Source organism: Epinephelus moara, chromosome 21 (genome assembly GCF_006386435.1).
Source record: "Epinephelus moara isolate mb chromosome 21, YSFRI_EMoa_1.0, whole genome shotgun sequence".
Lineage (NCBI taxonomy): Eukaryota > Metazoa > Chordata > Actinopteri > Perciformes > Serranidae > Epinephelus > Epinephelus moara.
The window spans coordinates 36,382,457-36,396,925 of record NC_065526.1 but is presented as its reverse complement, the minus strand read 5'-3'; the positions used below and the strand labels follow the sequence as shown (position 1 = coordinate 36,396,925).

Sequence of the window (14,469 nt, the reverse complement as noted above, 5' to 3'; positions counted from 1 at the left end):
AGATGAAAAAATGCAGTCCGTGAGGTTTGTTTTAAATGAGAATTAAAAGACAAATCTTGATCAAATATTACTCCGAGGTTTCTTACGGTAGTGCTAGAGGCCAGAGCAATGCCATCTAGAGAAACTATGTCATCAGATAAAGAGTCTCTGAGTTGTTTGGGGCCAAGAACAATAACTTCAGTTTTGTCTGAATTTAACATCAGGAAATTGTGTGGCTCCACAATATGAACAACTCTCACTTGTTTTCTATTTGGTGAGATGACTTGAGGATAATTATGGAGATAATGGATAATATTTTGAGATTAAAAGATAAGACTAGTGAATTTTTATACTATGTTTTATTGTCACAAATCCCATTGTCGTGATGGTGAATGTGAGCAGCAAAGGAAGAAGGACTCAAATGCAGACAGTCGAGGCACACAAATAGCCTGAAAAACGCCAGACCAAACTACCAATGTGATTGTCTGGAACCTCTCAGTTCATTTGTGATTTCCAAGGGGTGTTAATTAATGGTCGTAGGCTAAAATGCCTCTGGACACAAAGAAAAGACAAAGGACACCTCCTCTGGACACATTTGATAGATCTATAACCAATCAGAGCAACACAACATGGGACTTTGCGTGAGTGCTGGACCAGTATAAACAGAGTACACCTGTGTGATGAGAACTGGGAAAAAAAGATATTTTATTAGAAAAATAATCCACTCACAGTTAATTTGCTCCCATTATTATAAATGCAACATTTGGGTCAGATAGACCTCGTCAGTCATTAACGAGGCCACTTTTCCACCCTTTACTCCAGCAGCAGAGACAGTCGGACATCACTTTAAAGTGTTGTATGTGATATATTCAGAGTAGTTTCATCATCCAATTAAATAACAGAAAATACTGTATATACTGTACTAATGTCACATATAGCCTGGTGATACTATTACATGTAATTAAGTCTTGCCTGATGGTAAATTTTTGGATGTACTTTCAATGTTTCTACATTTTCCACTATAATATTACATATCATAGTATCATTTACATCCCACGCAACTGACATTGTACTGTCTCGCAATCACAGACACCCTTAGTACCATTTCATCTCATATCATATGAAGCAGCCTACTTCATTCATGGTTCTGATGATGTCACTCATAATTAACACCCCCACCTCTTTCACATTAACGCCCTTGTGGCTGGATAGGAAAACCCAGAGTTGACTGAATTAGTTGATAACCAGCTTTGTAGTAGTAGTAGTAGTAGTAGTAGTAGTAGTGTGACAGGTTAGTCAAGCCAGACAACGAAAAGATATCTAGGGTAAGTTGAACTGGATTCGTAGTACAGGCCTTTGGTCAGCTGGGAATCTGTTTGACGACTTGTCTGTCAGAGAAAACAAAACATGAGCTCACAAATGTATCTGTTTTTTGGGCCCAGACAGGGACAGTGGAATGATTTATTGGGGGGATGCAAAAAACATACAGGATCACAAGGTAAAGATTCTAAAGTCCAAGAAACAGGCAGGCAGGTGGGGTTCCAGGAGACGGGTAATAGATTGCAAACACAATGAACTGACAGGTATACGTTGTGACTTAAGAGGGAAGTGGGAACAGTTGTGTAAGTGGAAGGGGACATCAGGTGATGGAAAGAAAGTCTGAGTCCATCTAGTGGATGGTTTGAGGATGGCAGATTTGAGGAAAGAGGAGAGGACATGGCCTGAGGGAAGTGAGCAGGGGCTGGAGACAGGGACAGAGAGTAAGGCCAGGTGAAACAACCAGTTAAGTAGAAAGTCCTCATTAGCATTATCCCACAGCTCCACTGTTCCTTAGTACATCCTCAAAGAGCTGCTAGCATGGCTGTAGACTTACTTCTGATCAGTGTTAAATCTTGTTTAGCTTACAACAAATGAGCTAAGTGTGTTATTTTCAAGAATTTTCTTCAATGAGATTACTTTGCTTAATACTACTAAAATGAAGTAGGAGACACTTCTGCATTTCATTTTTGTCATCACTTATTATGCCCAGAAAAGACTTTCTACCAGTACGTATGACTTAAGAATTTCACCGTCTCATGGTACAGTGTTGTCTGTTCCTTGTGTGTGTGTGTGTGTGTGTGTGTGTGTGTGTGTGTGTGTGTGTGTGTAGGAAACAGCACAGTTTATGGGTCCAGGGTGACGTCCATCGCTCCAAACAGAAGATCCTTCAGCAGAGACTGAGCCGACGGCAGCAGCTACAGCAACAGCGTCAACAGCAGCAGCTTCACAGCCCCGACTCTGAGGGGGGGAAACAGGAAGCCATGTCCCACCTACTCTCAAGCATGGATGACCTGTCAATTAAGACCACCCTCTGCAAATCATACAGTTTGGATGAGGTGAGGGGCAGAATGAGGATTACATCATTTAAAACTATTTCCAGTGTTACCTCTATGCAGACTGTACATTTTCATACAATTCAATTTCAAAAAATGTTTTCTTTTCATAATTTCTCTCTCTNGAATAACTGTCAGGAAGGCAGTCTGACTCAGGGAGACAAACTCAGAGCACTGAAGGGAAAACGACCACCAAGATCAGCCTCCTCATCCTCAAGGTACAACGTGATTTGAGCTTGGTTAATGTAAGGGTTATGGTTGGGGTTATGCCTGTAGTCATTATGGTTAAAAGAAGTTTGACATTTAGGCCACGTTCAGACTGCAGGCAGTTCAGATTGGTTTCTTAAACCAGATCTTTATGACAGATGCATGTGATCAGTTTGGATCTGTGGGTCCACATCACCAGCCTATTTGCATGGGTTCCTATTGTAACAATGTAGGCGTCTGGCCACATGGCTTTCCAACACGAAAGCATTAGAAATGGGGGGTCCATGACTTCGCACTCCGACAATTGAGCTCACAAGTCGCTGGGAGCAGGGATTCTGCTTAGCACTGCTGATACTCTAGATATGGCTACGTTGCCTGGATCCAATTAAAAATCTCATTACAAGTAGTTTTCGGCTGTCTGGACTTTCTCAAATCATCTGGATACAATCTGGATATGCCAAAACGAGATCTGGGCTGGTAGTCTGAACAAGACCTCAGAAAATACACTTTCACACTTTCTTATGACAGATGTAAGTTAAATATGCTAATCAGTATATTTAATTACGCTAAATGAGATACATTGTTAGCTTAGCTTAGCTCAAAGACTGGAAACAGCGAAACGTGTTATATTTTGTTTGTTTGTGCAGATTAAACAAACAAGATATAAGGTACTAATTATCAATCAATCAATCAATCAATCAATCAATCAATCAATCAATCAATCAATCAATCTTCACCCTGACCTTCACTCAGGCAACATATGTCACGTGACATACTTGTAACCACTGCGGGTGTGTAGAGCTTTCAAGGATCTTTAACCTTTCAAATGTTTTGTTTTAACACATATACAGTTCATTCATGTTTTGTATCAATGGAACATAAAGTTATACTTTTATTGTGTTTCCATTAGTCAATTGATCTGAGTTGTTTCTTTGCGTATCATGAATTTCTTGACATTTTTCACTCATTCGCTGTACATGCTGTTCCTGTTTGTTAAATTTTCACATCAAATCTTTGTATTATGCTGATATAATTGTTAGTTACATTCGATTTAATGGTTTGGAAACATATAATCAGTTGATTGTCCTTTTTGTTTTGTAGGTTAAACCTGTCCAAGGCCTCTCAATGCTCCATTCTCCCACCCCCTAAGTCCCCGAAAGTTCCCCTCTCCTTCTCCTCCTCTTCCTCCTCTTCTAAGAGGCTGTTAAGAAGCTCGTCCTCCACCGCCACGCAAATCAAAAGGTGAGTGTTCATGTTCTTGTCCTGTTTAAAATACACTTTTTGAATACAGTGGATCAAAACTAAATGGCACCAACAGGTTAATAAGCTGACACAGGTAACTATGTGACTCTGTGACACCACTATTGTGCAAACATTAAGGAGAGAGCCTCAGTGGCATGAATCAATCAAAGGAAAGAATTATAAAGCAAACTCCTCTCTCTCTTCTACTGTCTCCCCAGTCCATTCAGCCTCAGTCTGTTCAGCACCAGGCCTTCTGTCATTCACTGACTTCACAGTTTGGACCTTTCCATTCTGCTCACAGTTGACTGAGGAGGACATCAAAACTGGACTACCAACATGCTGCTGTTGTCTAGGCCTTAAACATTTTTTCACCTTTGACAAATGTTTTAATTATTTGTCTTACAAAGTACCTGCACGGACTCACAGAATACAGAGGTCTGTAGAGTCAACTCAAAGTAGGGAAACACATATTTCTTTAACACTGGCACCCAAAACACATCTCCAGTCTCCAGTAGATAAAAGCAAATGGTATGTTGGAAGATAAAACACACAAAATTGCGGAAAAATAATGTAATTTCACATACATGTATTAAATAATGATGAACAAACTTTAATTAGTAAACAGGTTTATTATTGACAAATCTACGTACAGTACTAGTAGGCTGAAAACATCTGCAAGTACTCAAGTACAAGTAGTAACAAAACAATGTACATGTACCATTTCAAGTAAAAGTCCTGCTTTCAAAAGCCTACTAAGTATTAGTGCAGATGTATCATTAGCAAAGTGTACTTTAAGTAACAAACTGCTCATTATGGTGAATGGCCCCACTCAGAGTTTTATATATTTTATAGGATCATTATCCCTCATGTTTTGACTGCTTAACAGTATTTTACTCTTGCAGCTGGTTGAAGCGGAGCTGATTTCAGCAACTTTATAAAGAGGTGGACTGTTTAACCTGCAAAAACCTCAACATTGTGAAGACTTTTTCTGGCAGTGATAATTGGTATGGGTGCAAAAATACTTGTAAAAGTACTTGCAAAGAGTTATAAAGACATAAAATAGACTATAAATATAATGTTGTTTTCCTCCAGAGGATATTCATTTACAGGCTGTTGAATAAAAAGAAATACCAACTTTGGATGGTACCATCACCATACTGAGAACAATGCTGCTGTAAGCACCTCTCAATAATTAACATACTTTACAACTGAGTTTTAGCATGTGACAGAGAGACGATTTTGGTGTCAAGGCTCAGGTGAAGTTTTAGAGTCCTCACATCACTTGCGGAGATCCGAGGGGAGAGGGGGTAGCAACACAACTCCACCTAATGGAGGCTTATGGTGCCCCAGATTAAAACGTCCAACAACACATAATTGAAACCACAAAATATCTCCATACTGCTCGTCCGCAGTGATCCAAGTGTCCTGACGCCCCAACATAAAAAGTTGTTTGGAAAAACATCATTTGATCTCTGTTTTTAGCCTCACTGTAGCCTGTAGCTCTGCCTCTGCCTCTCTGTGCGCCGTGCTCACGTGTGCTCCCTTGCGCACCCTTGCGCACCCTTGCGCACCCTTGCGCACGAGACCAGTGTGAACACACATGAACACTGTGCCAATGTCTCGCGCAAGTGCACACACGTGAGTGCGGTGCACAGAGAGGCAGTTAGAGCTGCAGGCTACAATGAGGCTAAAAACAGAGTTCAAGTGACATTTTTCCAAACAACTTTTTATGTCAGGGCTTCAGGACACTTGGATCACTACGGACGAGCAGTACGGAGATATTTTGTGGTTTCAATTATGTGTTGTTGGACGTTTTAATCTGGGGTGCCGTCAGCCTCCATTAGGTGGAGTTGTGTTGCTACCTCCTCTCCCCTCGGATCTCCGCAAGTGATGTGAGGACTCTAAAACTTCACCTGAGCCTCCCTCGGCATATGGGTGAGTAGATAATGGCTGAATTTTCATTTTTGGGTGCACTATCCCTTTAATGTATCACTGTTCAAACAATGTAGAAGTTGTGCCAGTGGAGGAGTGGAAACAACGCCATATGACTCTCAGCTGCAACTGCACTTTATTATTAGAACCATATTAAACTAAATGCTTTGACATCATTATTAGTAAGGGTTTGTTTTATATCGAGCAAGAAACACTGAGTATCAACAGTTATATACATATACTGTAGGTCAAATTTATCAAGCACAATAAGGCACAGAAAAGGATCACAGGGGTTCAAATCACAAAAACTATTATAAAATATTTGGAAGGTATTTTTAGTTGCGAAGAATAATTTTGGCAGCAGGTCATTCATGCAAGCCATTCATAATAAAGGGAAATTGTTCTGTTTGTCTGTCAAGCTGTGTTAAAACATTTTTCTTTCTTCAGAGAAAATGTATGTATTGAGAATTTTTGTGTTTGCTTGTTGCAACATGCTGAAATGCTGTTCGGTTTTGAAAGTGTGCCGCTACGATTATGTGTGACCGTCATTGCCGGTGTTATTTTAGGAATGTATTCTCAAATCACTGGTTGTTTCAAAAGAAAGAAAAATAGTAATTTGAGATATAAAATTGAATAATATAGGTGTGTTTAGCGTTGCTGCAGAGATTGTTATTTTTAAAATGAAGAATAAAGTTTGCTGATGCTGAGAAAATGATTCATATTTCCTTTGATTATGCATGTGTGTAATCATCATAGAAGTAGAGATATTGATATTTTGTAATGCTGGAATTATTTATCAAAGAGTTGATTATTATGCAGTGTAGTGATGAACTCAAGATCTCACACACGACTTAAAACTGTTTGAAAATTTGGGTCAGTGAGTAAAGTCCACCCTCTACAATAAAATACCAGTGAACTTTTATTTGGAAGCACATACATTAAACATCTATTCTTCGATTTCTGATTAACTCTGGCAGGTTTTCTTTATTCAGTTATTAAGCACTGATGAAAACAATTATTGTGAATATTAACTCCAAGATCCCTCTGGTTGATAATGTTGTGTCAGTTAAATCCAATGACATCATTATTTAATCTCTTGTTTAAGTACGCAAAGCTGGTGCTGTAGTGCCAGTCACAGGTAACAATCAGCTGCTGAGAGAGCTATTGTAAGGAGAACTGTCACACACAGTGTCCAAACAATGAGCACAACTCTTTAGCTGTCTTCTGGTTGTCTATTGTAAACACTCACACAAAACAGTCTTCACCTCACAAGATGTTGAGATGTTGTGGAAAAAAAGTTTACAAAAAAGAGCTCCTTTGTGAAATTTGGCTGCTTTGCTAAATGACAAAAGAGGAAGATTTTTTTTCAGTGTTCCTCAAAGTATGACATCGTAAAACTTTTTCTGCAATCAGTTCCATCATTAACAACATTCGTACTAAAACACTTGATATCCAGTCTTACTGAGAAAGCAGTATGCAATCGAATGTTTGAAAAGTGATGATAAGAAAAATGACTGCCTCTGAATGAAATTTGGATTATGTCCAAAAATTCAAAGGACCCTATTTAAATGATCTATAGTGCATGTTCTAAATTGAATGGTGCAAGTGCATTAAGGCGTATCTCACTTCTGCTAGTTCAAATGCACATAGTCTGGGCGCAAAGTAAGGTGCAAGGGGCAAAGGGGTTGTATTTAGTTCCTTAATTAATCACAGGTGGGTTTTGGGGTAACATATTCAACCAGTCACAGAGTAATCTCCTATATCCTTTACAAGCAAGGTACAAATGCTATTTACATGGTGGATTTGGCAAATTGGAGCAGTGAGTGGTCTTCTGCTGAGTCAGAGCAGTATTGTCAATGCAGCTAATACCGTGGGACATTTAGAAACTCGCCAGAGGAAACAGAACTTAACTTTTAGCTTTTTAAACAATCAATAAAGTTACGCTGCTCCTCCTGCGTAAATGCACACAGCCTCTCTCAATGTGGAGTCAGACAGCAGCTCTGCAGCTTTGCTCCGATCTCTACTATGTTAACATTTTACATAAAGTCATTATTTGTCTTTATTTATGATGTATTATTTCACCCACCGGGAACCCATCCACATGTTCCTGTGTGCCTAATAAGCAGACTGTACAAGCATTTTAAGCCCATCTTTGTAGGCACATCTCAATATCTGAATAATAATAATGATGCGCCCTTTAAATAACAGGAAAACTCTGGGCCATTCTGATTTCTGAGCATATTTTGTAGGGTCAATGGTGCAGTCAGTCTGCTGCCTCAGCATGCAGTCAATGCACCTGACCACACCTCATTTTAAAACCTATACACCCATTGGTGTAAATACATTTGCTAATTAAACAACATGGGTGCTGGATATGGAACTACATTGGTCTGAAACTAGCAATGAAAGCTGCGCTGCACTGTGCACCGTTCCGCACACCGCTGTGCGTCGGACGTAAGATAGGGCCCTAAAAGTGAATGTGTGCTGTCATTACACAGTGGCAGAGACCAACAAAAGGAAACTGTTTCAGACAATGGGTCGTGGTGATGATGTTTTAATTTATTAACATGAAACAGCCATTAAAATACTGAAGAAAAAACAACAACAAAAAAAACGAAAATTTGATTGGGAAATTATGTTGGTTGCTAAGTCCTCGGTGGATGTTTCACCCTGGTAGAAATGTGAGTGTTACAAACTGTGAAGTTTGAAGTTGTAGACATAATTCATATACTAACATCACATTTAACTTGTTTGCAGTTCAGCTCTTCTCTGGTCTGTCCATGTCGTCTGTGTCGAAGCTGAAGGGCTTATCGTAGCCCATCAGGTGGTTGTAGTCATGTGGAGTGAGGAACAGGTCTGGGTTTACCAGCAGCCCCGCTTTATCAGCGTAGAACGTGGTGAACATCTTGCTGACGGCTGGGATCCTGACCTGCCTCTGGTGGAACACAGTCTTTTTTTCAGTGAGAAGGATGCTACAGGTGATGGCAGTATAGGTGTCTCTGTCTGGGTTGTGGTACAGGCGGAATACGTAGCCCTTACTGATGAGGTGCAAGAGGACAGGGGTCAGGAAGGTGAAGAATCCAATGATTCCACAGAAAGCAGCCTGGACAGCCAAGCTCTGGACTCCTAATCCGGTCTTCAGGAGGATTTGCGGCATGAGAAAGAGGCTGGCCGCACTGGTGCTGTAAGAAAACATCTTCACTCCTGACAAAAGAGAAGATTCAGAGAACACAGGTTATAGATACACTGCTATCATCAAGGCATTTTGTCCAGTACTGGATGCATTTCCTTCAGCATTAAATTAATGGAACACTGACATCACAGAAAAGGCTCCTAATTCTTCTTTTATTTTTTGTTTTTTAAGCACTGACACCTTCTGGTTGGTTTGTTAAAGGTAGGATCTGGAGGATTTTCAAACAAAACAAAATATAGACAGATACAAATGAAATCCTGCTTAATCATCACCTACGGGCTTCTACTCATGTGTGGTGGTGACTCTGTTTGCAGAGCTCCTGCCCTTTAACTGTATTTTGATGTTTTTGTGAGCTCAGACCGCTTCTGGGCGGAGATTTCCCCAGCCAATGAGAGAGCGCAGGTGCCGTGCCCGAGCGTGTCCGAGCGTGTCCAAGTGTGCACCAGCGCGAGCCTTGCCTGAACCTCTTCTGTGAAGCCTTCTTCCGTACCTCCGGGCTCCGTACACCCGGGAGAGTTGAGCCTGATAGGAGGGGCCAAATTTGAATGTGTGTTTACAAACATCAACTGGAAAATCCTCCAGACCCTACCTTTAATATATGTTCTTGTCTGACCAAATTCTCATTGCAGGGCTCAAAAATAATATATGAATATGAATATCCGATTGCCAGGGGCAAGTTTAATGCCACTTTGGGCTTGTAAATCTAGCAAAATAAAAAAATAAAAAAAATTAAACACATTGTTTTTTCTGGAGCTGATGATGGAAGTAGCCATGGAGTGAGCCATCTTGTTTCCTTCTCATTTCTGTTGAGAGTTGCAATTGTGGCGGGTAAAGACAAAGTCAATGAGCTGAAGCAAGCATTTCAAGTTTCCTGGACACAGTAGTTTAGCTGGGTGAACAATGGAGCAATAGTGAAGAAACGGGGGAGAGAGATAGAGCGTGCACGAGAGGGGGACAGAAAACAAGAGACAGAGAGAGAGAGAGAGAGGGGCTACAAGGCAACTTGGTTGGCAGTGTCTGCTTCTGCCTCCCCAACAGTGGGAATGTGTGTAACATGCAGTGAAGAGCGGTGATCCTCATCAGTGTGCCACATCACCATGGATCATCATGCACACCACACACACCGAGGGCTCTGCCAATATGTTGTGCACAAGACAACAGACTACTGAAAAAGGAGAAATGGTGCGAGGGAACAGCCCTTAGCTTGTAATGAATGTTTTAATACTAAAAAAATATATTATAATAGACAAGATATAACTTTTTTTTTTACAGTAGAAATTCTGTAAAAAAAACTGCTGTAGTGGACCAGGCTCAGGTCAGGCTTGGACTGACACTGTGTGGGTTCATGTAGTGTTGGGCCTGATTTTTTGGGCCTGATCAGAGCTCTAACAGGAGGAGAGAACAGACCCTCCGCTCTGTGTGGTCAGCAGTATTAATTTCTCCTCTACTGCTGTTGCTTGCTGTTGTTGTTGTTGAGCGCCTGTACACGTAAGATGTGACAGTTGGTCTTTGCCCCACCCCTTCTCCACTGTGACTGGATGGCTGGGTAAAAAGTCACAGTCACAAGTGCAGAATTTTACACAAAGTTAAACATTTTTCAACTCTCGAGCAGAGAAAAAACAGCCAAATGTGCAGTGATCAGCACAGAATAAATGCTCAGCTCCCATCGCAAATAATTAAAACAATTAAAATTGTTTTTTTCCTCATCGACCAATTGATTGGTTGAAGAGTAGATAGAACTTCAATTGACCAGGATTTTCTTTGGCTTCCTACAGCCCTACTTTGTTTTAGGAAGAGCAGTGTGACTCGTTTCTGTTCACTCTATGATGCTGAATGATACTAGCTAAACTACTTTAGAACCAGACGCTGATCCTTTCACTACTGGCATCTAGTGTGATTGACTGTTTGGCTGACAGCGCTGTCAGCAACAGGAGAGATGCTCCATGGTGCATCTGTGGTGATTTTACAACTGACCTATGATCAGGATGCACTCTTTGTTCATCATCTGTGATGCAAATACATCCAATTTCCACATAGTCATTAAATGTGACTCTAAAGAGTAAAACATGAGACTGATGATGTAACTGTTGTTAGGAGCTGAGTGTGGGACTGGACTGTGACCCATTTATGGTTATTTGTTTTTATAAAGACATAAAAATAAAGTTGATCCAGAAGACCAGGAAACTTTTCCACATTAAAAAAGTACAACATTAGTAAAAGGGCACTATGTTCTCAAGACAGACAAAAAGACAAGCAACAGTTAATGTTTGGGGCTTTCACACATTATACCTTTCATATACTACAGACCTGGTACTATAGTGGAAAGAATAACAATCACAGCCATCCTCTGACTACTGAATTCTAACTTAATTAAAACTTACATCAGATAAAGGAGAGGAAAGACATACTTTCAGATATAACAAAGTGAAAGTGACTTACCTCGAACAGCCATGCCCAGGCTACCAGTGTAAATGAGGTTCCCATCCTCAGAGTGGGTCACTGTGGAGAGACAGCGGGTGGACAGACAGTGGGACTGCACCTATTCAAAAAAACACAAGAAAATTAAACAATAAAACTGGCTTTTGTAAGGGTTTAGTTACTGTGTTAGAATAAAAACCCTGAGTAAGTCCTTAACACATTTCAGTTTATTTCTATCTGGTCACAGATACAGGACACTTAGACAGAAAAAGGCACATTTCTGTAAAGGTTTTGTGTGTGTAAATATATATATACATACATATATATATATATATATGTGTGTGTGTGTGTGTGTGTGTATATACACACTCACCAGCCACTTTATTGGGTACACCTGTTAAACTGCTTGTTAATGCAAATAGCCAGCCAATCATGTGGCAACTCAGTGCATTTAGGCATGGAGACATGGTCAAGATGACCTGGTGAAGTTCAACCCGAGCATCAGAATGGGAGAGAAAGGTGATTTAGGTGACTTTCAATGTGGCTGATCTACTGGGATTTTCAAAATCAAAATGCCTTGTTGATGCCAGAGGTCAGAGGAGAATGACCAGACTGGTTCAAGATGATAGAAAGGCAACAGTAAGTCAAATAACTACTCGTTACAACCAAGGTATGCAGAACACCATCTCTGAACCAACAACATGTCAAACCTGAGGCTACAATTCACAGGCTCACCAAAATTGGACAATAGAAGATTCAAAAATCATTGCCTGGTCTGAGGAGTCTCGGTTTCTGCTGCGACATTCAGATGGCAGGGTCAGAATTTAGCGTAAATAACATGAAAGCATGGATCCATCCTGCTGGTTCAGGCTGCTGCTGGTGGTGCTGTAAAGGTGAGGGATATTTTTTTTTGGCACACTTTGGGCCCCTTAGTACCAGCTGAGCATAGTTTAAACACCACAACCTACCTGAGTGTTGTTGCTGGCTGTGTCCATCCCTTTATGACCACAGTGTACCCATCTTCTGATGGCTACATCCAGCAGGATAACACGTCATGTCACAAAACTCAAATTGTCTCAAACTGGTTTCTTGAACATGACAATGAGTTCACTGTACTCCAGTGGCCTCCACAGTCACCAGATCTCAATCCAATAGAGCACTTTTGGGACGTGGTGTAACGGGAGATCCTCATCATGGATGTGCAGCTGACAAATCTGCAGCAACTGTGTGATGCTATCATGTCAATATGGACCAGAATCTCTGAGGAATGTTTCCAGCACCTTGTTGAATCTATGCCATGGAGTTCTGAGGGCAAAACGGTGCAACCCAGCACTATCAAGGTGTACCTAATAAATTGGTTGGTGTGTGTGCGTGTGCGTGTGTGTGTGAGAGAGAGAGAGAGAGAGAGAGAGTGTGTGTGTGTGTGTAACTCTACTGATGCAACAGTTCCAACAAAAAGAACAGAAAACACAGAAAATCAGATCCTTAAAAAAACGTTTTGTCTTGCCTTTAGTAGGCCTAATGTTTTTGAATTACAACAGGATGTTCCACAATTGCATCTGAACAAGTCTCTCTATCATTTCCTGAAAAAAATACATTAACATAATGTCCTTTATTGTCATTTTTAGTTGGTAATGTATGTAACTACTGCTGCCAAAAGAATGCAGTCATTTTCAGCACAGATGGCAGACAGTCATTTAGGCTGAGTACACAGTAATCTTAGCTGCTAATGCAAACTGAGCTAGTCTCTAGTTTTGTTTGCATTAGTCACATAAACATGTCCACTAAGTATTAGCTTGCTGACTACGCTATGTATCTCTCTAGAAAACACAAAGTCGGCTTGGAGTTCAGTAACGTTACCTTGTAGTTCAGGTTGAGGAACGACCTTCTGACAGCATGGTGCTGGTTCCCACTTACTCCTTTGACGCAGGACACGTAAAACTGTCGCGCGGCCGTAATGTTACAGTAGGACTGAGAAAGTACACAGGGTCGTAATCTCCGCAGGATATTCACTGAAAACATTGTTAGTTCGTTAACAACCCTGACTGTTGCATTGAATTTCACACACTCTGCGCTGGAAATACTATCCTCTCAGCTTCCTCTTCTTCGTGTGATGGCGGATAGGCTAAGAAACTAGCAAGAAAGGTGCATGCTGCCACCTAGTGTAGCGGAGTGCGTAGCGTCATCGTTTTCTTTTAATGTCTTATTTCATGGTTGTTTGAAAGAGTCTAAAAGCTTCTCTCAAAAGCTGTTGTACACCTCCAGAAACACCAACAACATCCAGAAATCCCCTTACTGTATCTATGATTATCTCTATTTCCTCAGTTTTTCTTTGAGTTCCAGTGGTACAATTAAAAACCATTGTAACAAAGGCCAAAAACTTAATCTGGTCCTCACACAAGCAATATTCCTTAGGGTTAATTCAGGGTGAGTGGGACAGTATAAGTAAATTGGCTGTATTTTCTCCCCTGGTCATTGAAAATAAAAACTTTTTTTTTGCTGAGCCTTGCTGTGAAACCACATTATCAGAGTTGCTTACACTCATTCATAGATATATATACGTAGATGCTGCATTCAACGGTGCTCCTCATTGGAGCGATACCTCAACGCGGCCGCCATCTTGCCCAGGTGGAGCCGCGCTGCCTAATGCATGTATGTCTATTGAGGCAGGAGATTATTTATGATTAAAATCATCATTACTCGCTGAATTCTCAACCGATTTTCATTCGGTTTGGTTTGTTACAATTGTCAGACATGTAGTTATGATACAGGATACTTGGTTAAATAAAAAAATGCAGCTTTTCATACCAAAATATTTGATCTTATGTAGATAAAGTAACAGTAATAGTTGTACAACATTTAAACTAAACTTTCCCCATGTAATAAATATTCTTTTTTCTTACTAGATGTACAATGCCCACCATGATGTCATTTAATTATTAATTTTGGCTATAAATGTTTATTCACATTTCACACAATGTGCAAAAAATAGTGTATCAGCAGGGTTGTGCCGAGCTGCAGTGTAGTTACACATTCTGATTAACAAATGTTGGTTTTGTACAAGTGAAAATAAATGACTTAGAGCTGCATGTTTACACAAAACTTTGCTTTAATCTCATATGTATA

General features: G+C 40.4%; 2 protein-coding genes across 2 annotated transcripts in view; one reads left to right on the top strand and one right to left on the bottom strand.

The window, feature by feature from the left end:
* cdc14aa (cell division cycle 14Aa) overlaps positions 1-5,096 on the top strand; it is a 19,864-nt gene extending 14,768 nt beyond the window's left edge. Inside the window, exons 11-14 of the mRNA XM_050033795.1 lie at positions 2,129-2,354; positions 2,478-2,569; positions 3,660-3,800; positions 4,019-5,096. Coding sequence (XP_049889752.1) covers positions 2,129-2,354; positions 2,478-2,569; positions 3,660-3,800; positions 4,019-4,067 — 508 coding nt within the window. The 3' untranslated portion in view covers positions 4,068-5,096. The remainder of the gene's footprint in view (positions 1-2,128; positions 2,355-2,477; positions 2,570-3,659; positions 3,801-4,018) is intronic.
* A 3,174-nt stretch (positions 5,097-8,270) lies between these two features.
* On the bottom strand, positions 8,271-13,453 carry tmem70 (transmembrane protein 70). Its single transcript, XM_050033802.1, has 3 exons — positions 13,204-13,453; positions 11,365-11,464; positions 8,271-8,936 (listed from the first exon to the last, which is right to left on the bottom strand). The coding sequence occupies exons 1-3, from the start codon at positions 13,363-13,365 to the stop codon at positions 8,491-8,493; spliced, it is 708 nt and encodes a 235-aa protein (XP_049889759.1). The 5' UTR covers positions 13,366-13,453; the 3' UTR covers positions 8,271-8,490.
* Between the last annotated feature and the right edge of the window lie 1,016 nt (positions 13,454-14,469).

Bases quoted from the DNA above. Each gene is read 5' to 3' on its own strand.
- tmem70 (XM_050033802.1), bottom strand. From the start codon at position 13,365: ATGTTTTCAGTGAATATCCTGCGGAGATTACGACCCTGTGTACTTTCT. The intron at 11,465-13,203 runs GTAACGTTACTG...TTTTTTGAATAG, and splicing joins TCCTCAACCTGAACTACAAG to GTGCAGTCCCACTGTCTGTC. The intron at 8,937-11,364 runs GTAAGTCACTTT...CTCTTTTGTCAG, and splicing joins CCTGGGCATGGCTGTTCGAG to GAGTGAAGATGTTTTCTTAC.